The sequence below is a fragment of the Chiroxiphia lanceolata genome, chromosome 2 (assembly GCF_009829145.1).
Source record: "Chiroxiphia lanceolata isolate bChiLan1 chromosome 2, bChiLan1.pri, whole genome shotgun sequence".
Classification (NCBI taxonomy): Eukaryota; Metazoa; Chordata; class Aves; order Passeriformes; family Pipridae; genus Chiroxiphia; species Chiroxiphia lanceolata.
Genome location: NC_045638.1, coordinates 22,623,981 through 22,650,673, shown reverse-complemented (window position 1 = coordinate 22,650,673; position 26,693 = coordinate 22,623,981). Strand labels below are relative to the sequence as shown.

General features: G+C 35.0%; 1 protein-coding gene across 2 annotated transcripts in view; it reads right to left on the bottom strand.

Annotated features, from left to right (window-relative positions):
- The window catches only part of NLGN4X (neuroligin 4 X-linked), a 183,469-nt gene that overhangs the window by 73,385 nt on the left and 83,391 nt on the right, over window positions 1-26,693 (bottom strand). Inside the window, exons 4-5 of one of the 2 annotated variants that reach the window (XM_032679611.1) lie at window positions 7,716-7,775; window positions 4,064-4,216 (exon numbers count right to left, since the gene is read on the bottom strand). In XM_032679611.1, the coding sequence (XP_032535502.1) occupies window positions 4,064-4,216; window positions 7,716-7,775 (213 nt within the window). The remainder of the gene's footprint in view (window positions 1-4,063; window positions 4,217-7,715; window positions 7,776-26,693) is intronic. The other variant, XM_032679612.1, reaches the window with a different exon arrangement.

Here is a 26,693-nt window from a genome sequence, read left to right as displayed (position 1 = left end):
GAGGAATATGAAGACATGACAAGAAGGGCTTCTACAGCCCTGGTGCTCAGAACAGTATGTCGCTCAGAAAAGGAAGATGTACTCCCCTCAATAAATAAGAGAGGAGAGTTAGTGAAAAATGCTGTGGAAAAGACTGAGGTACTAAAAAATATTTTGCCCCTCAGTTTTCACTGGTAATTGCTCTTCCCACATCTGTCAAATCCCTGAACCTTCAGGTAGAGACTGGGGGAATTAAGGCCCTCCCATTGTAGATCCGTGAGGAACCTGAGCATACAAAAGTCCATGGGGCCCAATAAAATGCATCCCAGGATCTTGAGGGAAATAACAGATGTAGTCACTAAGCCAATTTCCACTATATTTGAAAAGCCATGGGAAACAGAGGAAGGCCCCAGTGACTGAGGAGACATCACACCTGTTTTCAAAAATTATGTTAGGAGGACCCTGGGAACTACTGACCAGTCAGCTTCACCTCCATGCCCAATAAGATCATGGAATGGATCCTTATGGAAGTTATACTGAAGCATATGGAAGACAGAAATGTGATTCGAGACAGCATCATGGCTTCACCAAGGGCAAATCATGACTGGCTAATCTACAGTTATGAGTGGCCATCTACAATAATGTGACTCCATCAATACACAAGGAAAGAGTAATTGTTATCTACCTGAATGTTTTTAAGAAATTTGATAAGATCCACCATAACACTCTTGCCACTAAATTGAACAGATATCTTCATTAATTACACAGATAGCGGGATTAAGTGCACCATCAGGAAGTCTGTGAACATCACAAAGTTGAGTGTTTTACTTGACATGCTAGAGGGAAGGGATGCCATGCAGAAGGACTTGACCTTGACAAGCTTGAAAGGTGGTCCAAGTGTGAACCACAAGAAGTTCAACAAGGCCAAGTGCAAGGTCCTTCACCCATATTGGAGCAATCCCCAGTATCAGTACAGACTGGAGGTGAATGAACTGAGAACAGGTGGAGAAGGGATTGGGAATAATGGTGGATGAAAAAATTGGACAAGAGCCAGCAATATGTGCTTGCAGACCAGAAAGACAATCACATCATGGGCTGCATCAAAAGCAGTGTGGCCAGCAGATTGAGGGAGGCTGTTCTCCCCCTCTACTCTGGTCTTGAAAGACCCCACCTGGAGTACCATGTCCAGCTCTGCAGTCCCCAGCACAAGAAAAGTATAGACCTGTTAGGGTAGGTTCAGAGGAGAGTCACAAAAATGTTCCAGTCAGAAGGCTGGAACACCTCTCCTATAAAGAAAAGCTGAATCAGGTCTGTTCAATGCTCCTGTAAGACCTTATTAGGGCCTTTCAATATACAAAGGGCGCTTATAAGAAAGATGGAGAGACTTTTAACTAAGGTCTACCGTAGCAAGACAAGGGCCAAAAGAAATCTTCTGTGATGAGGGTGGGGAGACACTGAAACAGATTGCCCAGAGAAGCAGTGGATGCCCCATCATTGGAAGTGTTCAACGTCAGGTTGGAGTTTTGAGCAACCTGATGTAGCAATAGATGTCCCTTCCTATGGCAATGGGGTTGGACTATATGGTCCTGGAAGGTCCCTTCCAATCCAAACCATTCTATGCTGTCTAACATCATCCAGTGATTATCTATGCAGTCCTAATATTTTTTGTATCTACTGCTGTTAATTGCACCATATAGACTGAAAGAAAAATAATTTAATGTGTCTCGAGAACAGAACTAACATTTTTGGAGAGTATACCGTTCAGAATCCATTCAAGTGATAATTTTCCTAGAGATATGCATTTGATCAATTTAATGCATATTTCTTCATCACAGGATGAGATAATAGCGATAGAATTATACATCTCTGTCATTAACAACAGGTTTGAATTTGATCTCATGTATAAACTTACAAATCAAATGCATTTGAAACACACAAGATTTAAGCAAATATAACCTTCAATAATCCAGACTAGAAGAAAAGGATACAAATATTGTTAACCTTCAAACTCTATGTCATAATAATTATACTACTTTTTTAACTTTTATGAATAATCGTTTGTTTTCCACATGGTTGTTCATCTGAAGAAAATTGTGTTTTCTCTTTCTTTTTCTTTTACTTTTGAAACTAGTCAAAAATACATGCAATTCACCCACCATCTTCCAATGTCTAGGTAGAACCCAGTGAGTTCTCAGTGATTACATTTACATTTCCTGCAGGACGAGAAAACCTAAATATACTCATAAAACACAATTCCCCTGTTTTTTTAAGTGCTATACACATATTCCAAATATCTTTGTTTTTCTAAGTCAAACATAGACTTTTGTAATAAAGAATAAATTCCACAGTCTCGAAAGTTACATTTGCTGAGAAGCAATATTTAATGCCAAATATAGCACTGTATTTTTCCTAATCCATTTAAAATTCTGATTATTATATTTCAGTTTCTCATATGAATGCCTCTGCATTGTCTTTTTTCCTGAATGCCACAATATAAAAATATAGCATTCTGATTCCTTCTATTATTTTGTTTTCAATATAAGTACATAAAATAACAATTCACCAATGCAAATATTGTACCTTTTCCTTTAGATTTATATGAGCCAGCTGGACAATGAAACATTTTAAACCACTTATAATAATTTTTATCCTTCGATAATGTTAGTTTTAAGAAATCAAGAGAAAACCTTTTAAGAGATCCATTAAATAACCTTTTTTACAGATAAATAACTACTACCGAGTTCCTGGGTATATACTTCATTTGACAACAACAAGAAAAACAGTAATTCATTTTTTGTGTCTTGAGTTCTTACTTTTTTGCCTTTTGTTATTTTCTCTGAGCACCAAGATTGCACGCATAAATATACCAAAATATCTCATTATAATTCTGTCTTTATATTTAAATCTAATTCCATCACAGAAAAAAAAAGTGCTCTTTTGTATTTAAAGAAGAGTCAAAATCAGGGACAAGAAAAAAAATTCTCAGTACTCTGATGAACTATAAAGTTTTTAAATGCATTTACAACATGAACAGATAACTCAGCAAAAGAAATTCCCTGTGTTCTGAAATAGTACATGACAAGAATATAGATCAGCTTTGCTATTAAGAAACACAAGATCAAAAATCCTTGTAAAAGCCACATAAACTAAATAACTATACCTTACCTTGTGTATCAAAAATGCCAGAAATATGAGCATTTGAGCATTCTATATGCTATTCTATACAAACTATAAGCTTTTTCATGAAGATGAAAAATTTTTCTAATGTCTGGTTTTATCTGCATTTTTTTTTTTATTTTCCTATGTAAAAGGAACTTCAGTAGATAAATGAACCTTAATTTAGACAAAAGTTTGGTACATGCTAACATGCAGAAACTGGAATAACAGAGAAGGCAGAAAAGATTTTTGATCAATTGTCATGGATCTAAGGTTATTTTGTCATTCAGTCTAATGGTGACAGAGGAATATTTATGTCAAGAAGATGCACCTATTTTTTTCCTGTTTGAAAGACAGCAGTATTAATTTCTCTCAATATTATAATTCATGATTATGAAGTTCCTTATATTTAGGAAGATAATTTCACAGTGCTCCTTGAAACCCCTTGATTGCCTATTACTTGCAACATAAATTCCATCAGGGTATATAGCGTTTCTCTTCTGTATTACCTCTATGTCCTCTGCTCTAAAAAACACTTTGCACACAAAAATAATAAATGAAGCTATATAGTAACATTTTCCCTCTTCCTATCATTGCCTACTGTTTTGAAACTGGTGAGTACTCATTCTTGATTAATTTTCTTCCTTTTTTTTTTACACAGAATTGAGATGATTTTAATAAGAAAAAGATACTAGTTCTTGAAACATTACACATTTCCAGTCATTTCTGTCTAAGGTGAAGGCAGTTGTCAAAAAGAATGTAGTCTAGCCCAGTTTTCAAAAAATATTGAACAGAATTCAAAATCCATCAGCGAGAATGGTCTCTTTTAAAATAGAAACTGACCCAAGGGCCTCTGATTGATCAATAGAAAAATTCAGCAATAAAATATTTCTATGCAAATATTTCTGTGAAGAAAAGAATCACTTACCTAAAACCCCCAGCCTGTAATTGATAGTGACAACAATGACATTTCCATAACTTGCGAGAATGCTGCCATCAATCATATTGCCAGTACCCTCCATGTAAGATCCACCATGGATGTAGACCATAACGGGTTTCTTGCTGTTCTGATCATGAATGTCTGAAAAAATTCAAGTAAGGAAAACACAATAAAGTAATAAAAAATTAAGGAAAATGGCATTAGCAATTTATAACAGTGCTAAAAATAGTCTTAATTATTTCCTATGTTTTCAATGTCATCACCACCATTTTAATCAGCTAGCTTACAGAGTTCAGGCTCATCCTACAAGCCTAGTATTTATAATTTCAAATTTCAGATACTATTTCCTCTGAAATGTTCTCAGAACACTTGAAATGCCTTCAAACTTACAAGAAATTTAATTTGAATATAAATGTCTCAAAGCCTAAAGAGGAAAATCAAATTATGGAATAATCTTGTCTTTTTTAGAATATTCTCATTCAAGTATATGCCAGCTTAGAAACATCTGTGCATCTAATAATGAAATTACGGTAATGATCCATACTTTCCCATTCCTCACTGGGACATAACTGTTGAAGTTATATTCTCAATAGTTCAGTAAAAGATAATATCACAAAATCAAATAGTTCTGATAGAATTAAACATAGTGGACTGTTCCTTCTTTCAAATAGCCTAAGAGTTAACAGAGAGGATTTATGTGAATTCATGGCCCAGATTTTTTTTGTATTTAAATCAAACTATGTCTTTTTTATAGTACTTTTCCTTGTCATGGTACCTAACCCTCAAAGAACATCCTTGAATTAAGGGTATTGTTGATCTTTTGTATATGCAAAAACACTCCTGACTACTTTCAAACAGGTAAACAGCTGGGTCTTTATTTCTAAAAGAAAGGTAAAGGAGATTGACAGCAATATTTTGATATTTCAAAGTGCATTACAAAGATGCACTAATCAATGATTTGGAGTATATTTAGGACCAGATGAATGGCTCCTGATGCCAGAGATGATTCAGGATACCTAGATTAGGAACTTATGTTCTCTACAAAAACAGTGGGAACAGGCGCTAAGCTCCTTTATAAAGTAGAGAGCAATTTAGCAAGCCACCATTAGATATGCAAACATTTTACAAATAATTCAGTGTATCTGCATGGAATCAGAGCACTTCTTTCAGGTATACAGCAAAACATACAAGAAAAATCAGAATCTCTGATTATTCAATCAGGATTTGAGGAAAAAAAAAAAAGGAAAAGCAGTGTTCTCTTTTGGGTAGGATAGGCATATATTGAAGACTAGAGAAGGGAAGTGGAGCTAAACATCTAGAAGACAAGGACTTGGGTTTGAAAACCTTCCAAAACTCTTCCTTCCGCTCAGGTTTGTTAGGAAATACTTTGAGACACAAAAAATGTGATCAGCAATGAGGTACCAGATATTTAATGTTTTGTATATGTGGAACTAATTTGAGCATACATAAAGGGAAATTTTCACTGGTCAAATTCCTATGTCCCATTTTTATTTTACTCATGTGTATGCACTACCTTAAATATCATGAATTTCCAGCTGAGTGTAGGAGCGTATGTCCAGGCTTCAATGTACAACTTGTCAGAGTTTAAGGCTTGTTAGTTTTGCCTCATTTATATGAAAAGACATGTACTTAACATGTAGTATTTTAGGCCTTGTACTTTACTAACAGAAGTTTTTGTCATAAGATCCTTTTAATTCCGATGACTAAAAAAGTAACACAGCCATTAAACACATCAAATAAAGCAATGAGGTGCATTCTAGTGGATGTATTTTTTTTTATTTTCAGCATTTTCAGCAAAGTAGGTAAAAGTGCTTCTTTTCCAAAGGCACAACTAAGCCCTCAAAAAAAGGAATGCAGCTGTCATTTAACACAATGACTTGTGTTACTGAATTACTTTTCCCTTCTGCCCCCCTCAAGTCTCATGGCATGATTTGCTGTATGTAATCCCTCCTTATTACATAGTTCTTTCTCAGGGTTGAATCTTTCACTGCTGAAGTCAATTGGAGGCTTCCTCTTTCCCTTCAACGGGAACATGATTAGCTTCAACATAAAGGAAATTAGCTCCATGCTTTATGTGCATAGATCTGAAGTGAATACCTTTGTTAATAATGAAATCCTGACATTTTCTAAAGAAGTCTGAATAAAAATGCGTTCATAATCTAATACTTATCTTTAGGTTTTTTAAGTAATTTTTGTTTTGTTTGTTATTTGTCCTTTGCTCTAAAATTAACTTCCAAATTTGGTATAGAAATGATAATACCAGCCATCTTAAAAAAGCATAGGTTGCACAGAAATAGGAAGGTGATAATCAGAAAATAACAGAGTAATTTTAGAGTACTCTGCATAGCATTTTTGTGTTATAAGAAATAGTGTAATTCAGCAATGAAGGTGGTATAGCAGAAGACAACCAGTGTGAATCAAAAATCTGAGATTTTTATTATGGTATTTTGTATGTGGATAGAGTTGCTAAAATCAAGCTGAACTCCCTGGAAAAGAGGTGATAGTATCCTCACTGCAGTATGTAGGATTATAAGGATTATAAGATATGTTTTGAAGTTATTTGAGCTGATGTCAGAGAGAAAAAAACAGGAAAAAAAGACATGGAATAACACTCTGGATTGCCCAAGCATGAGAGGATTTAGAAACACATTGCTTCAAAACCAAAGTTGTTATTTTCTCGTTTAATTTAATTTTTTTTTCCTAATTTGGTCTATATGTGAAATAAAATAAACTGTCAGTATAATTTCAGCGAAAAGGAAGGGTGAGAATAGAGGAAGATTTCACGACTTTTTTATATTTTGGTGAATACTAAATAGATTCACTGTGTCGAGACAGGGAAAAAAGTATTTCCTTCTAAAACTTTTCTGGGGTACTTCACTGTGAACTTTTAACATTTCCTTTCAGGGAATCCAATCCAACTTTGAAAGAAGTCAATGAAAATGACTGTTACTGATTTCAGTGGGAATGTGGTCAGAGTCAGAACGAATGTGTCTCAGAGGCTAGCTGATCACAGGAAAAAAACAATAAAGCAACATCAACAGCTTCCTTTATTTTTGTATCCTGAAATAAACCACATCCTGTGAGAAAAAAAATAAATAAGTAAATAAAAATAGCAAAGACAAAGCACAATTCAACTGCATCAATGTACAGCATGTGCACTGGGGAAACAGTGAAAGTGAAAGGAAGGATTTATGTGAATTTTTTCATGAATTTCAAACAAGTGAATTTACAAAACGTGTAGGAGGGAAAAGACCACATGCATGATTTTAAATTCCATTTTCCCAACCTAAGAAAGAATAGAGGGGGAAAAGTATGTGGCTTTAAATAACACTTATGTTACTCACTTCACACATATTTAGTAATAAACTTTACACCTATGTCACAGAGGAGCTGCAGTCATCTATATGCTAATTTGGATTTTAAAAAGAAAAACAATGAAAGTAAATTCTAAAGAAGAAAACAAAGAAGCACACTGAGGTGAGCTTCTGCAAATGAGGGACTAAAAATCATGTTGAAATAACAGCAATAACAATAACAATAATTATTATTATAATTATAACAAAAATTGAAAAGTTTATGTTCATGCATCAGGATCAGGCTTTGAAAAAACAAAAAATACCTTCATCTTCACCACGATCATTACTGGTTATATCATCTGCGCTTTTCTTTGTGTTGGCTCCTGGGATCATAGTGAGGAGGAGAATAAAGGGAAAAAAGAGAATTCAAAACCAGCAGGTTCTCAAAAATTAAAAACCACTAGTACAAAAAAATGTAACAAAAATGTCAAAATCTGTTACATTTGAAATTGAAAAACAAAAAAGATGCAAACTGCACATAAACATAAAATGTCAAGAAGAACAAATTGAAAATATTTGAAAAAATGTATCATATTCTGTGACAATGCAGTACTTCAGTTAAAAGTGATTTCTGCAAAAAACAAAATTAATGTGCTATTAAAAAAGAATATAAACCAAAAAAGTGTATTAAAAAAATCATCAAATTATGTTTTTACATAAGAAATGCAATTTGGTTTACTCTGTTCCATAACCTTGAAGAAATAATTCCTTCAGTTACCATCTTCAATGACTTAACATTTTATTCATCTTCATTAGGATTTATTAATTAGCCAAAATCTGAATTTTTCATGGAACCAATGCAAATAAAATTATCATCGAGTCTTACACAGCTTGATTGGACCAAGACAAACCATAAAGACCTCCTAAAAATTCAATCTTGTTTCTCATATGAGCAAAAAGATATTTAAAACAACAGACTGTAAACAAGAGTGAAGCAAAGTTGAGTCAATCTCAGACATGAAACTGGTACTTGAAATCAGTCCAAAACCAGCCCTGGTTCATGCTATACCACATTTCATGCTCTTAGAAAAACCTGGAAATTAACTGAAAACAGTTACTTACCATGATGAAGAACTTGTCCTTATTTATTAGAAGATTTAGTAAAGAATAGATTTTAATTCGTATTCAATATGCTTTCTTAAAATACTTTTGAAGTGCATACATGCACACACACACATACAGACACACACACACACATAAACAATTATGTTCATACATGTCATAGCCTGTTCTTTTGGGAGGAAGAGGAAATAAACATAGTTTTCACCATCCCTCTCCCTGGGCAATACTTCTATCTTCTAATTAAAAAAAAAAAAAGACACCAAGCTATCCGTGCACCCAACATTCTACTACACTGTGCTTACTCCTGTAGTAAGTAGCCCTCCGTAATGTAAATGGTTACTTGATGAGTGAAACATGAATAGGAAACTCAATTTATAATTTAGCTTAGAAATTATATATGGCCACAAAAGAAATAGTCACCACTCTAACCACTATTTTCTTGAATGTCTTAATTTTTAAGCGTGTTTTCAAGACACACTGACAAAGAACAGCATACTTTATTAACTTTTTTATGTATGAAGTCTAAATATGTCAGAGATACACCATATTTAAAAAAAATAATTATTTTATTACTGCTTTTTATTCTACTATTTAAATTCTACTATTTAACTATATTTATATCCCTCAGAATTCAAGGGTACAAGTAAAGCTTAGTCCATGATTGTAAGTCAGAATGTCTTTAGTTGTTACTGAAATACTTAAGGTTTGTTAATAATTAGAGTATTGGGTTCTGTGTACTGGTTTGCTTGTCTTCTTGATACAGAAAGAACACAGGTTTTCTATAGGTATTTTCTGGAAATACTGCCACTATATAGACAGTGAGGACGATTAGTGAGTCAAAATGTGAAAAGCAGTGACTGATACTCTGTCTCCACATAAAGTCTGCATCTTCAACACAACTGTACGCAAGATATTGTGTATGTAGTACACAAGTGCATTCATTATATAAATTCATACATAATTAATTATGCAAAATATCACTGTCAGTGAAATATAGGTGTTCTCTAAACTATAATTACTTTCTGAAGTGTTAGATACAGGGTCTAAATCTCAGTCACCATCCAAGTTTTGTCCTTTTATTAAATACTGTTTCAAATCACTTATAGTCCAACGAAGGTTGAATACTTTCTCAGGTGCAACCAAAATAAAATTAAGTATTCCATCCATAGATTGCCCTTAAACTATTTTTATTCATGTAAAATATTAATCAGAAATAATTATTCATAGCCATTAAATACATGTAGACGTAAGTTTAAAAGCACATACATTTTGATCTTAGTTCCCTCAGGGAGATAGTCTTCTAATTGTTTGATAAAAAAAAATTATCATCATATATCAAATATAAAATCAACTTCCACAGGTCATTTCCTCTCACCCTATCCCTTCTAGCTTGGAAAAAGAGACTGACCCCCACCTTGCAACAGACTCCTTTCAGGGAGTTGTAGAGATCCATAAGATCTCCCCTGAGCCTCCCTTTCCCCAGGCTAAACAAACCCAACTCCCCCAGTTGTTCCTGATCAGACCTGTGCTCCAGACCCTTCATCAGCTTTGTTACCCTTCTCTGGACACTCTCAAGCACCCCAACATCCTTCTTGAAGTGAGGGGCCCACAACTGAACATAGGATTTGAGGTGAGGCCTCACCAGTGCCGAGTATGGAGGGACGATCACCGTCGTCGTCCTGCTGGCCACACTATTGCTGATACAAGCCATGTGGGTAATGAAAACTTGGTTTGGTATTAAAACTGCCTGAGGAGAACAGAACTATTATTGTTGGAATTATTTCAGTAGCTCCAAAACCATGTAAGATACTCAGGAGCATTTTTTGGAAAAATTATAGGGATCTTTCAAAAATACAAGCTTCCAGAAACATAGTACCTAATACAGAGAGCAAAAATTTGAATTTTGCAACCATGCTGTGGTTTTTTATTAAAAATGCCAATTCATTTGTCCTGAAACTTCTGTAAGAAGAGAAAAAAAGACTTGGTATGCCTCTACGGTTAGCTTAAGGTTGCACTTCTGGGCATTAATCTAGGAGAGTGAATGGAAATGTAACTCAGAATCTCCCATGGCTCAGAAGAACTCCCTACTGCAACAACTGCTTGTCTCACAGATCAGCAGTTGCCTCTGCTTTAGCGTTTCTTTCAGGAGTGTTCAGAGTTGGGGCAATTTTTTCCCAACATCACATATCCCCCTTATCCCAAATCGCAGGAGTAACAATTTTGGCCTTGAATTCCCATACACCAAGCATACATTATCACTGTATTATAGGATTTGACCCTTCTCCAGTCTAAAGAAGTGTTTACTCACTCATCCCACATGAAACATAGATGGTAAATTTTAACAGGAACCCAGGAACCAGCAATAGAGCAGGGAGCAGAGCGGATAGCAGGGGTTGACTTGCGCACTAAAGACTGAATTCCCCAAGTATCTCTATTGACAAATCTAGTGTTTGAGTGGAGTTCTTGGTTTGTAAGCTTTGTGTTTCACTTTTCATGACACTTAAAAGTAACGAAGAAAAAAATATTAATAGGATGGGAAATAATTTTCCGAACAGTCAAGGCTAGGAACTATTTAACCACATATATTTAATATGTAGTAGATTTACAGCTCTCCTGAAGAATACAATTGTATAAAGGTTCTTGGTTTTGAAAAAGGTCTTACTGTTAATGACAACTAGAAAAATATGTGACTTCAAAACATGCACATTAAAGGCCAGGTGACCTCTTTTCATTTTTCCTCAATTCCATTCACTTTTGAGTGAAAAAAGCAGAGTGCCATGCCTTACTGAACTCTGTCAAACTCCATTTGTGAAGGATTTTTGCCTGTCAGAAGCTGTTTCTTTTTTCCTATATGTGTATGTGTGTGTATATATTTATCTATATCTATATATATCGTCATAGTACAGACACAGAATAACACAGACATACATGACCCATTTTGAAAATAGTGCCAATCAGCATGGTCTCAATGAAGAAGGAGCCCTTTATGTGGGCTACTTTTTTTCCTCTTTAAGAAGATCTATGAACAATGCAGTTATAAACATTAATTCAGCAAACGTCTCTCTTTAAGAGTTTTTAATTTTGAAACACTGATCCATGTGTTAATAAACTATTAAAAAGTAGTTGATTTCATTTATCTATGGATGTACAGTCACCTTGTATTTCCAGACTCATTCTCAATGTCATGCATACATATCACAAATGAAGAAGTTACCCTGCTGTAAGCATGTCCTCTGGCTCACATTTCCTTTGGATAATGAGTAAAAATCTCATTCAGAAACAGATTTTCTAGGGTTGCAAGTCGTCCCAGATGTATTCGCAATTTATGCTACGTCTTCCTCCAGTCAGATAATACGTATCATATATATGTAATACAGGCAGGTCCCATGCACGCAGTTTACCAGGGGTTGCATATTAGATATTCACTCTGAAGCCTCTAATGACAGCAAAAAATCATCCACTACTGCTTAAGCTGATGCCATTTCTTTGCATTTTATATATAATTGCTCCATCTGTCACACAGTATACCTTTTGACCCCATTTAGTTTAGGAAAAGGGTTCAGTTTTCAGAAATCGCACAGCACATTATTAGTTGTATGACCTCTCAGTTTCACATAGAGCATGTTTAACCTTCTGGAAATTTCCAGCTCAAACCAGATTAATACAGGATTTAATAGTCATTCTCTCACTGATATGTTTTATTTATACAGCCATTTCAATAGAACTCTAAAGCTCTTGTTTCCCCATCCCATGAGAACTATTACAATTTTAAAATCAGGTCAAGTTAACAGTTCATTACAGTCTGAAGGGAGCATTAGGAAAGCGGAATTGTACTATCCTTTCTGCATTTCTCCCAAGACTGGTGGGGTAGTTTCACTTTGAGTCTCACTTAGGGCACAAGCCTTAAGTAATTTCATATCCAAAAAAAGGGTTCTGTCAGTGTGACTTTGGCTGTCATAACACTGTACTTGGCTCATGGTTATGGTCAAGGCTCTCCAGCTACCTTTATATTTGAACCAAGAAGTTCTAATTTGGCAGCTGAAGAAAGATCAAATGAGACATTTGACATTTCAAACAGAAGTGGAGGAAAATGATTATTGAGAGTTACAGCTCGTTAAAGTGACTTAGAAATTGAGTGTGGATCCCCTACGTTAGGAAAGATCACAAAGAAAGGCAACATATTTATCATTTATACACCTGTTGTTTAGAAGTGCGTTCATTTAGTTGGAGAAAGAAAAATATATGCATATTGTCTAGATTTAAATAACCATTAATTCTTAACTATTTTCTGAATAAGTGCAATGAGTGTGCAAATGCGTGTGGGTGTAATACATATGTGCAAATATATACGCATATACGTACATGAAAAAACTCTGTGTGGCTAATAGGCTTCCAGAAAGAACACAGTTTTATTCTCTGGCACTCCCTTCCCATAACGGTGTTAGAATGAAATTTTAATCTGTCAACAGTGCGCATAACTTCAGCAAACAGCCATATTCAATGATTTCAGTGCAGTTCTTACCATAAATTAGATGCCTTCCATCTCTCTCCTAAATAATATGAAGACTTAGATTCCTAATGATCTAGGTAGTTTTCAATGTGAAAGTCAATGATAGTTCAGAAATTTACTTAAATTTGCCTGAATGAAATTTGTTTAGCTTTGGTTTAATTCCTGTATTATCAGTGAATAGCAGAAGACACATGATTACAGTGGCTATTATTCTAATACCATTAACTGCAACAAAACAAAACCATTTGGGTTGCTACCGCTAGCTCTGTAGAGCAGCAACAATTTAACTAAGAAACATGCTACATAATTGAATTTACATTCTTAATTACTCCAGCTGCAACATACATACAAAACTGCTGGAATTCCAGAGCAAACATGTAGATATTGTTATATAGCCAAGAAATGCTTCTTTTCAAGAAAAGAGAATTAAAGGACAATTTTCTGTGATATTCAAAATTGGATGGACTGTAGGAAAATGAAACAGAAATCCCTGCAGAGTTTTGTGTTCCATGCATTAGCGAGGATTAAACCAAAAAGAAAATGCTGTTTCACAAGCTTTTTCAAGTAGTTTTAGAGAACCAGTAAAAGAAACCATTGAAAAAGAAAAACTGTGAGGTTGCAAAAGGGATTGCATAAAAAATATGGAATTCTTATATTACCTCAACTGTGTTCTCTATGTTGCCTATAGTTTCAATTACATAATTACACAAATCTTTTTTTCTTAGAAAAAAAATGGCATCTCTGTGTGCATTAACTGCTCCATGTATAATGAAAGTGGGATGATATTTTACAAATGGTAGAATGTCATATACTGTTCTATCCAAATAAAGAAAGAAATAATGACTACTCCATGCCCTAAATTATGTGCTTCCCACAAGAGTTTTTCTGGACAACAATTAATGTATTAAATCAGTCCATCACTCAGTGTCATATGATTTAAATCTTCCAACAAGTTAATATAGAGCAATAGAATATATGAATTGTCACACATATTGACTGTACTCTTTCATATAGTTCCACAAAAGGATACAAGCACTTTTCAAAAGTAGAGATGTTGTGGACATAATTACTATTATTTGAGTTATTACATCTGTGATTGATATAGCAGTTCCTTCCCTTATAAGTTTATTCCACACCGGTATCTTGATATGGATTCACCTCAGTGAAGAAATCATAATATCCACATAGCTTCCAGGGTAGGGAAAATCTTCAGACTATCTCTAACCAGTGATTCTGGTCACTGGTTGGGACCAAAAAGAGCTTGCAAGTAACAGCAGCAACAGTTGTTACTCAGGAGCTATGTTGTTACATGAAGTTCTGGCTGTTCTACATTCTAATTATACCATTCTCTACTCAGCAGCTAAATGATATTACCTCTTATTCCATGAAAGACGTAAAAAATTAAAATCTTAACTTATGTAACTTTGGGCAAATCAGGTTTCTTTCCCTTTTTGTTAAAGTTTTCACAGCATTCTATATATTTGATTTTTCAAAAGCAAGCCATGCATTTTAAGAAGATTGTTAAAAATAGGTCTATAAAAAAGATAAACACTGGTCTTTACACTGTACACTTGTTACAGTTACTGAAAGAAACACACCTGAATATTACTTTTTATTCTGAAAATAGTTGCATTTATTTAGACTGTATTTATTCATTCTGGAAAAAAAATTCTAAAACTATTACATTTTAACTTTCATGTTGTGTTAATCCACTTTGGCACGTTTTACTCAATAAAATTGCTTTGAATAAAAATTACCAAGAATAACAATTTTTAAAACTATTGAATTAAGGTTTAACATACTATTATCCCTGCCAAGTCTCCAAACCTTACCACCAGAAGTCCGTCCCCCCCCACCCAAACCTCAGGGAGAAGAGGGAGAAAAAATAACCAACTAAGAAAGCCCAAAACGAGAGAGACAGCTAAAGTGATATATATAAATATATTTACACTTATGTTACAATTGAAATATATACAATCTAAAATATATACAATTTCACAAGGGAAGGGGAAGGGGGAAGGGAAAGGGAACAAAACCAAAATAAAATATATGTATATATATATATATCCCAATCAGTAGCCCGAGATCTAGTAACTAAGAGTTAGCAAAGAAAATATCCCACCACTCTCCTTGGGACAACCAAGAGTCGCTCTGGGACGATCGCCGGCAACCTCCGCCTCCCAAGGTCGACAAGGCCCTACCAGGCCTCCCTCCCCAACCCGGCAGACTCAACACCAGGGAACCTGCACCTCCATCCGCCAGAAGGAAAGAGAGCGAAGGCCTCTCCTCCTTTCTTCTTATAATCTGGCTTACGTAAAAATCATAGGGAATACTGGGTAAATCTGGAACCTTCCTTGGTTACAAACTGGTCCCAAGGAAGGCCTAGCCCAAACCACCACAGAAGATTATTATTATTCTTTTACAAGATTAATAATGAAAATAGAAATGACAGAGCCACATAAATTCACTAATAATTTTTGTAAGGGTTTTTGTCATGGAAGTTACACCACAACTAGAGCTTATAGTCTTCTAAACACAGTACATTGCTTTGACAAAACAATCTATAATGGCTCAAAAGAAAGAGCGCATTGTGAAGCCTATCCTTTCAGTGACCTCCAACAGATAGGGGAGTGTTTCTTACACTTCCAGTGTAACTGAATCCACTTTATTTGATGGAGGACTGGACTAAGCCTGCAATACTTACTGATTCAATAAGGAAAGACTAATTAAACCATGAAACTACCATATAGTTAAATTAATTCAGACAGAAGCACATATTTTTCTGTGCAAGCATCAGGAAAAACACTATCAGTATGAAACTGTAGAAGTGATCTCAAATAGCTTACATTTCTCTGCTGAAGTGGTATACTTGATAAGGTGTGAATGTAATAAAGCTATGTCCTGGTTTTAGTTGGGATAGAGTTAATTTTCCTAATAGTATCTGGTACAGTGAAGTGTTTTGAATTTAGTATGAGATTAATGTTGATAATACACTGCTGCGCAGCCCTTACCCTAAGGACTTCCCAGTTTCCCATGCTCTGCCAGTGAGGGGGTGCACAAGAAGCCAGAGCTTGGACATATTCTTGGACATATTCTTGTAGGATATGTAAATCCCACTGCAAAGTTTATCCAGAAAAATATTAATACCACACTGTCAAGTCAGTGGGTGTAAGATATGGGTTGAGTGCAATTAGCTGCAGAGTGGCATAAGTTTGTTAGGATGATGAGTATACTACAATTCAGTTTCTAATAATGTATATGACTTCTAAATTAGAAGGCACAATTCAACACTTGTTATTAATCAAAATTTCCAAGCCTAGATGTAACCACATTCTAGGTAATCTAAGTAGAGTTTGCAGAAAGGATTCAGTAATGTGACCTAACACTACCTATAACTAAAGGGTGATTACTTTCAAATACACTTAAGAGAAGTAAGTACCCATAAACCATATAAAACTGATGTGAATGTGTAAAAAAAAAGTGAACTGATAACTGTTTCACCCTCTCTGCAGACAACTGAACAGTGCAAGCACACAATCTGCATTTAACAAATGCTGGTGAAGTTGCTTGTGCAAACTCTGCGTTTGGAATTCGTAGGCACCACTGGAAGCTGTGAACTGAATAATCAACTCTAAGAATACATCTAATTATTTGATGCAGCTATTTTAATTCTTCATTTTGAAAACTGATTCAATTTGCGGCTGTTTTTAGAGAATTCAGGAAGTAATTATGTTTGTTATGTCAGTGGATCCTGTGAGACTCTAATTTTATTTTATTGTAATAGATAATACAATAGTTTGGCACCATATTCACTTCTAATTCTGATGTTTACTGGATCTTCGACATCTTAGTTTTTAATTGGAAAACTTGGAAGTGTTAGTTACAAGTAGAATGTCCATATGAGACATCCAATGGAGAAACAAATTGTTGTTGCTTTTTTGGCATTTTGGTTTGGTTTTAGCATATGACCAGGTTTTCAGGGTTTTTTTCTCGACTACATTTTAATGATATTTTCATCTACACACAACAATGTATTAAATCTTAATGGAATTAACAATACCAAATCAACTAAACAAATAGACTATCAAACAACTAAATTGTTAATAAAATGAGTTAAAATTTAAAATATGGGATAGAATATACTACAGCTATATCTGGGAAAACTAGATCTAAGTGGATATAATGAAGAGCTTTATGATGTGAAATATGAATATTTAATTATTCTAATACTTCCTAAAATAGTATGCGCACATAAAAGATTTTCTCTAGGATTGAGTAGCAGAAGCATAGGAAATAAAATAGAACCTTGAATGTAAAGTTCATGTAACCATTTTATTTATTATAACTCAGTACTGAAAACGTATATGATGTTTCCAAACAAAAATTAGTGCCCTTATCCCAAAAAACTTACACTGTAAGAAGATACTAAGGGAAATATTGATGGCAAAACTAAATAAAACACAAAACCCATAGTTTTAAAGAAGATAAAAATTGCTTTCTAATTTTTCATTATTTCCACAGAAACACAGTTGAAGACTACAAGATATTAGGATTGGACCATTTATACAAAGTGCAACTCTATCCAAATGTTAGGAGAATGATTTAAACAGTAAGAAGAAAGGAGTTCACGACAAAACCATCTCCCAGTCTCACTAAGATCCTGGAAATTAAATGGAACGGATCTAGACTTAAATAAAAAAAAACAAAAACCAAAAATTAGGAAAAGAACAGAAAATTTATGTTCATGTTACTGTGAGGTTTCAGCTTGTGGCATGCAAAGTTAGTGCATGCAGCATTAAAGAGGGTTAAGCAGTTGTCATGAGAGGATTTTGATTTTCAGGCATTCATACTAGCAAAAAACTTATAAAATACGTTCAGTTCATACTAGTTGGAGCTTGAAAACACAGTATTTCTGGTAATGCCTTTCCGTCACCAACTTGGTAACGTTTTTTGATGTTTTCACAGAAAAATATTAGGGAAGAAGGATGAGGAGGCAGAAAGCACAGACAAAAATTGCAGCATTCCATATTATGTACATTCTAACTGCTTCACAGCATAATTTTTGAGAATATTATGAAGCTCTGATATTTTATCCTCCAATGTTAAAGCTGAACAAGGATCATTTTGATTCATACATGCTATATATTATTAATTATATTAAGTTAGCCTCAAAACAGCTGGTCAGAATCATTATTTAAATTCTCAAACTTGAACAACACAGCACTTATCTCACTAGTATCTGATCTATCTAAACTCCATTACTTGATAGTATCAGTTGGTTTTGATGCATACATTGTTTGTGGATTATAGATCTGTTCTGGCAGAATAATCTTCTCAATCGAACAAACTCAATGAAAACTCATGTCTCATTTTGGTTTTCCATTTTGCAATGTTCCAAGCATAATTTTAGTTTAGTATTTTCAGAGTTGGGGTTCATGCTTTACTCAAAGTTCAGAAAGGAATAACAGTGGCTTGTCAATTATAAGTATTTGACTGAAGTAGGAAACTAGAAGAAACTAATAAAAAGTCCTGTATGATAGACTTACTACATGGCATTTGCCATTTAATATCATACGATATCATAGAATAACATCAATATAATATAATACGATTTAGTATTCCATCTGAGAAAGACAAGTTAAATTTTGCATTTAAAGGGGATCATATATGAACTACACTGAAAGATATATGAAATGATACAGCTTATGTATGCAATTACTTCTGAGAAACCAAATTCCAGTCATTTTTGGCAAAATACAAATAGTTCTTGTGAAAAGGAGTGTGTTAAGCTTTTCTTCTTTTTGTTTAATTAAGCAATATTATTGTATGTGTGCTGATGTTATCTGTTGTCCTATGTACTTCAGTTTCTACAGGAGAAAAAAAAAGAATTTAGTTCTGCATTTGTATTCAGCTGTAGAAGAGAGCTGAGTGTTTCCTTTTCTCAATCAGTGCAATTTACAATTTAAAACACCTACCATCTATTTGAGGAAATTAATTATAATTGGCAGTTTTACTCAGGAAAATAAGCCACAGAGCTTCAGTGTGTTGAAGGTCACTGGCAAAGTGAGTTAGTGAGGTTGTCTGAAGGTAGAATTGGCACAATATCAGTCCAAATTATACCTGCCTGTATGTTGTTGTTACTTTGTCAGTCATATCATACTTACAGGAAGAAAACCAGAAATACTGTCACCACAGCTAACTTTCCCACCACTTACAGCAACAAGAAGAAGATATCAGATGTAAAAACACAGCAAAAAAAGATTGCTGTGATCAAATCTGTCAGGGTACTACGTCAGTTTTCTTCTGGCATTGACCAAACCTCATGTTTCAAACTCAAAGCCTCCTGACAAAAACTATGCAGTGTAGCAGATGAACTTTGTGCCTTTAAACCTTCCATCTAAACAACACTCAATTTCTGTCAACTGTTTTTCACCTGAGGCATAATTTGAAACGAACAAAAGCACCAGGTGAAAGGTGATTTTTGTACTAGTCGTTCCTCAGCTGAAAAGCTGCCAAAAGGCAAATTTCATTAGTTTCACTGTGTGTGTATGTGGTTGTACGCGTGCGTTCCTGTGACATTTGCCATGTTCTCACATCCTTTCATGCCTGGATCCTTTGGCAATAGAGGAAAAAGCTGAGAATGTCCTTTGAACTGTGTTTTGCTTTTCAGGCACCACTGTGGGTAATTGCACACTTCTTACCAGCAAACCCTGATAAAATTAGCCATAGAAAGTGGAGAAAGGAAAAGAAAATCAAACGAGGGACATCATGCCTGACTAATCCAGTGGCCTTCCATGATACAGTAACTGCATCACTGGCTAAAGGAGAAGCTGTGAGTGTCATCTATCTAGACTTCTGAAAGGTCTTTCGTACTCTTTCCTACAACAATCTTGCTGATAAATTAGGGAGATAAGCACTTGATGGGTGGGCTATTGAATGGATTACCAAATGACTTCATGGCTGCTATCCAAAGAGTTACAGTCAGCAGCTCAATGTCCAGGTGGAAACCAGTTACCAGTGGTGTTCCTCAGGGGTCTGTACTGGGACCAAAACTATCTAATATCTTCATCAATGACACAGTGGAATTGAGTGTACCCTCAGAAAGTTTGCAGACGTCACCAAGCTGTGTGGCACACTGGAGGGAAGGTTTGCCATCCAGAGAGACCCTGACAAATTTGAACGGCAGGCCAGCGTGAACCTCATGAAATTCAACATGGCCAAGTACAAGATCCTGCCCCCGAGTCTGGGCAATCCCCAGTATCAATAAAAACTGGGGATGAATGGATTGAAAGTAGCCCAGAAGATAAGGATTTAGGAATAATGGTGAATGAAAAAATTGGACATGAGATTCAATATGATCTTGCAGCCCAGAAAGCCACTCAAACCCCTGGCTGCATAAAACTAAATGTGTTCACCATTACTGAGCATTGCAGTTTTATTCTGCATGTTTTCTAAAATCTATAACACATTAGGTTTGGCACAAGTTTAATAATTCCTGCAATAAATCTACAGTGAGACATTCTGCAAAATCTGCATGTAGAGTTCAGTGCAAAAAACTTTCTACATTTTTGCATTTTAGTAAACCTCTGCTGTCATCCACATTTTAACTCTGATGATATAATTTTCCTCATGTTCAAAGTGCATTGCCCTTCTCTGTCCCATATTGACTTTACCACATTTCATTTTAGTATCTCATTTCACAGGTCTCTACATGGCTTCCCTCAGAAATTTATTACAGATTTCTGTTGTAAAAAGCAGCAATTCCAGTAACAACCCTTAATTTGTGATTCAGACTCTTGCCTCTGAAAATAGGTTTCAAATCCATTAATATCAGCAGTATGGTACAAACTAGATCATTAAAGTAATTGATAATGTTCCCTCTCTCAAGAGTAGCTCACAGATTTCCACACCAAGAAAATGACATCATCTGACAAGTTAATTTTTTCCAGCTCTTCCTTCTTTCCTTTACATGTTATTTATTCCTTTTCTTCACACTGGTTATCTTTCTAAAATGATTTTTTTACTTCTTCCTTACAAGACTTTGATTTTATATTTCATGATGTTCTAATTTGTCATTTAACTTCGCTCTAGGGTTGTACTTTACCCATAATACATACTTTACTACCTCTGCTGGTTTTGGCTGAGGTAGGGATAATCTTCTTCACAGTAGCTAGTGTGGGTTATGTTTTGGATTTGTGTTGGTAACACAGGGATGTTTTGGTTACTGCTGAGCAGCACTTGCACAAAGCCAAGGCCTTTCTGCCTCTCACCCCAGCCCACCAGTGAGCAGGCTGTGGGTGCACAAGGAGCTGGGAGGGGAGGACCCAGCCGGGACTGCTGATCCCAGTTGACCCAAGGGATAACCCAAACCATATGGTATCATGCTCAGCATATAAACCAGGGGATGAAGGAGGAAGGGGAGGTTGGTTCAGAGTGGTGACATTTGTTTTCCAAAGTCACTGTTACATGTGATAGATTCCTGCTTTCCTGGAGATGTCTGAACTGTTTGCCCGTGGTAAGCGGTGAATGAATTCCTTGTTTTGTTTTGCTTTATCTATTATACTGTCTTTACTTTAACCCATGAGTCTTCTCACTTTTACCTTTCCAATCCAATCCTCCATCCTACTGGAGAGGAGTAAGTGAGTAGCTGTGTGGTGCTTACTTGCCGGCTGGGTCTAAACCCCAACACTATCCTAGAATATCAAAATTAATTCATTGCCATGCTCTCTTCAGTCATTGCCCATCTTCAGCATCTGATAATAAGTGAATGCTATTTCAGTTTCTCTGATTTCACTCTTCTTAATCTCACTTCGTTCTTTCTTTTTCTTCTCTAAGCATTTTGTTTTACAAGAAGCAACAAGATAATATGCATTTCTCTTAGAGTACTCAGGAAACATAATGCACAATACAGCATTAAAACAAGCCATATTTTGATCAACTGAACTGTCAGAAGAATAATCACTAGCACCTATATTCTTAGGTGCATTAATTATAAACCTGTGTTTTATTCTCAAAAAGGGGCTGAGAATAAAATTACTGACCTGCCAGTGAAATGTTTCAGTGTTTAATCAAAATAAGTTACTATAAGAGATTAGTAAGAACATATAATATGCATATTAAAATCAAGAAAAAAATGTTACTATAGTTTAAGAAAAAGAGCAGTTAGAAGCATCATAAAGCATTTATATACATAGACAGAAAATAAGCCATAGCTGTCTTTAAAAAACAAGCATCACTCTTTGATCTACCAGAAATAAAAGAAAGTTGTTGATAAAATTCATTTCGGTCTTCAAAAAAGCCTTTGATAAACCTTTTTCTGTGAGATGTTGAGAACATAATTATTCACGGAGAAAGAGGTGAAGTAATGTCATGGATTAAAAACAAGCTACAGAGTATTTTAACTTGTCAATTTTCAATGACAAGAGGTTAGTTTTCAATGTGGCAAAAGATTAATGGTCTAGCAAAATATTCTCTATAATAAACTGATGCTGTTTAACATTCTGTTAATGATCTGGAAAAAAGAATGCATTATGATATTGTACAATTTTCCAGTAACAGAAACTGCATGAGCCAAGGCCGGAGAGAATATGAATATCTTCAAAGAGAATTTATAAAGCTAGATAAATGATGGATGACACTTAAGGAGCTATGTTTTTTAACTTAAGTCACACAGACATCTAAATATGAGTTTTTCACTCTGCAGTCAATGGAGATAAACAATGTCTGCCCCGGGTTAAGACAAATTTCAAACAAGGTGTATTTCCTTCTCTTTTTCTCTCTCTGGATAAAAAGTAAACAGCACAGGGCTGGAGGTACCTCTAAAGTAGTATGTTTAATAATCGTGCACAGTGGAAGCAATAACTTGAGCCAGATACACAATTGTTAGATTCCAAATTATCCAAAGAAAGTTCCAAAGTTCCAAAGAAAAAGGCTTGAGCATTACTCTAGTCATAGCAACGAGAACCTTAAAAAATTGCAAAATGTGACACTCAGAGTATCAAAGCTTAGCAGGAAGTAATTCTGAAAATACAGCAATTTTTTACATAAATGCATATTGAACAGGTATGGCAGGTCTTATCAGGAATGATACATTCAAATCCAGTTTCATTTTCACAGAGAATATAGCAGAAACAGAAAGTCTCCCATCAGTACATTGCTGGAAGACAAAAATTCCTCTAAAGAATTGAATATATTTAAAAGTTATTAATTTTAAACAGCTCAGCAATGATAAATGCTTCAAAAAAGTCATGAAGTCATAATGCAAATAAATACCAAACATTTATTAGCATTTTGTATTAGCGTTTAAGCATGTGACACCATCTAACTGACACTAACAACTCAACAAAAGGCAAAACAGACAGTTGTGCCTAATTTTATTGAGATAAGTGGGACTGATTTATGTTCAAAATAAAGGTTATGGGGCAGAGATCATGAATTGTGTGTTTCATGGCACAGATCAATGATTAGATTTTCTGGGAAGTAAATCACAGTGAAGTTTAGTTCACACAGAAGTCTCTTGCACAATCAGGATTCCTTATTCTGCTGCATGAGATCTGCCAGCTTGTAAGAAAGGAACAGGCTAAAAATTTTTTGTGTGGTCCTAAAACACTTTCAAGTTCAATTTTTAATGGTGTCATGGAGAAAACTGACCTTTATACAACAGATTTGGCAGCAGTGAAATCAAAGGCAGGTGCTAAATTGGTATTAGGATTGAAGAAGGACTTGCCACTTTTCCCTAGTCCTCACATGGAAACATAGAATTAAGTTTCCAGAAGGAGGTGTTTTGTTGTGCTTTTTTAAAATTTTTATTCCACCTTTAAAATTTACTGTACTATTGGATCATACTCCCTTCATCTTTATGAGCATAAAAGAAATACTATTTTGTTAGGGAATAAAATGTGGGCCTCTGTTGACCTTTAGAAAATTATGTGTGTTTCCTAATTGTCTTAAAATAGACTTTCTCAAAACATAAAAGCCAATCACACAATTACTTGTACACAATTACATAAGAAAAGTGCATCTTAGTTTCTAAGGTTAATTCAAATTTGAGTGTATGTGCCCACTAACTTAGTTTCAAAACAGACACAGTAATAAAAGGAATACACAAAGATCTGTCCTGAAAGCAGCAATAGCAACAGGAACCACAAGGCAAATCACCCTAATGTCCAGAAAGAAGACAGGCTGAACTGACTCAGACCTGCATGTCATCTTAAAAAATGCATAAAGTTGCAATAGAAATAAAATTTTTTAAAAAAGTCATGAGCTTGGCACTGCTTCCCACATGCAACTGGCAATATAAATCAAAAGTATTTCAACCCTATGGATTTAGGTACACAATTAGAAAATTGGAATAAATTATTTATACCCTTCAGATCTGTGAAACCTTTTAAACACAGTATGATTATTTCTTTTTAATTTTCATCAGAAATCTATGATAACTGACAGAGAGAAACTGTACCTATATGTGCATAGAAAAAAAAAATAGCATCTATTTTAAGGATTGTGGCTGTATTGCCCATAATTAGAAGGAAGATTATTATTGTAAGTAAGGATAAGAATAAGAGTAAGAGTAAGAATAAGAGTAAGAAAAAGACATGAGTATTCACAGACTCACAAGACAGATTGGTTATTAACTACTAGAAGATGAATGACAGTACATTCCTGGAAATGGGCAGAGGGACAGAAGAGAATGCTGATGTTTCTTTAAGTCTCCAATGTATCACGACGCTTACATCATGCTGCGTTGGGTTACATCATGTTACGACTAGTGATGTAACCCGTCGCAATGCAATGCACACATCGCACTCAGTCAGCACTTTTTCAGCTTGTCCACGTGTTCACCGTGGCCAAGAGAGGTTTGGTTGTGTTATTAAAATTGTTGCATTTCTATGGTATTTATGATTGTTCGTGAATTGAAATTTTCTTGGTTTAAGAAAAAGCAGGAAGAAATGCAGAACTAAAATGTATTCTAAATATATAAAACAAATGCATAGAACATGCAGATAGGCTTGGTCTGATGATGATATGAAAAGCCACCCACATGAATATATTATATAGTAAACTTAGGAGCAAGTAAATTGGGGGAGAAATGCCAGATGCATCACTCTCACTATGAGCATGTTTCCGCTTTAAAGATAAAAATACATCTATCTGTTCAGTCAGTTTCTCAGTTTCTTTTTTTTTTTTTTTCATGGAATGTGTTAAATAGAACTTTAAGGTAGGGCTTAGGCGTAAGCTTTTCCTGTATGTCATGGATGTAGTGCTCTTGTACTACCAAACCAGGCTTCAGTTCTAGATGAAGAAACAGTTTCCATGCAGCAGCAGGCTGCTGAAGGTATCAAAACAGTGTCATTGCCATAATGCTCATACTGGAGCCTGTACCAGCTAAACTGTGCTTGATGATGGAGCTGGTACCCAGCTATGGTATTCAAATAGCTGGGACAGCAGCAGCAACTGTGATTAGAGCCAAATATTGCCCACCAAATGATTACTCATTTGTCTAACTGCTTAAGACTAAAACTAAGCCTAATCTTTGTCTCACCTTATTCCTTGTCTTAGTCTAGCCTTACTGTCAGTCCTTAGTGCTTGATCAGAAGCATCAGGATTTAGCTATGTGTATTTTTACAAATATCTTCAATTTGAAAATATTACAAATATTTGAATGCACGGTTGTAGCTTTTCCCTGTCATAGACTACAGTAAGTTTGTTATTTCCCACATTGTTTTTTCACACTATCCCTCTTTTTTCTAAATGCTTAAACATAGGAAAAATGAACAGCACATTTAGAAAGTCATTAACTTTTTTTATGAATCCCATACTCCTTAATATTCAAGTTTAGTTGGAGAAATAACCACTAGCACAGGACACAAAAAAACTGACAAGGAGAGTCTGATGTCATGTGCCAATACACTCTTGCTTTTTGTGCTGTCAGATCTGAGCTGTCAGATTTAACATAAATTATGTTAAATCTACTGAACGCTGCATTTTCACTGTTGTTTTTATGTTCAGTTAATGTTTTTTCCATTCTGCCTGTCTTCGGAAAATGTATATACAGAGGATATAGAGTCCTGCTGTTTTTTCTCTCTGCTCTCCAGCTTGCATACTTTGCTCATAGCTTGCTCAAACACACGCACACAAAACAGAAAATACCACTTTCTGTTGAAAAACTGACTGTAAATGGAATATTTTTTAAGGCTGGTCTTCAATTTAGATTTGAATATGCATTGTCTTCTATTGGCAGTTGTAGTCATGAGAGCATTTACCATTTCTTAACTAAATCCCACCCTTTCTATCATCTGCTTATTACTGTCTTCTTGCTAGAAGCTAATTCAACTGCACACGTGATTTCTCCAGAGCTCAACTCAGACAAAAATGCGTCAAGTTAACAAAGAACAACTCTTTTAAACTGATTATGCTCAAACACTCTGACTGAAATAGGTTAGGAGACAATAATCTGACTAGCTTCACAGGCAGAGGCAGCAATTGCTATGTTGGAGGGTGACACACAGTGACTTTCTTTGCTGGCATAGCTGCAATATGAAAAGGATATATCCGCTTCTCTGAAATACTTAAGCAGGTGAGAAGTGATTGGCAGAGAACTATGGATTAAGAATTTACTGGAGAAAGATAAATACTAATTCAATCTCAGAATGGAGTTGGAAAGCAGAGT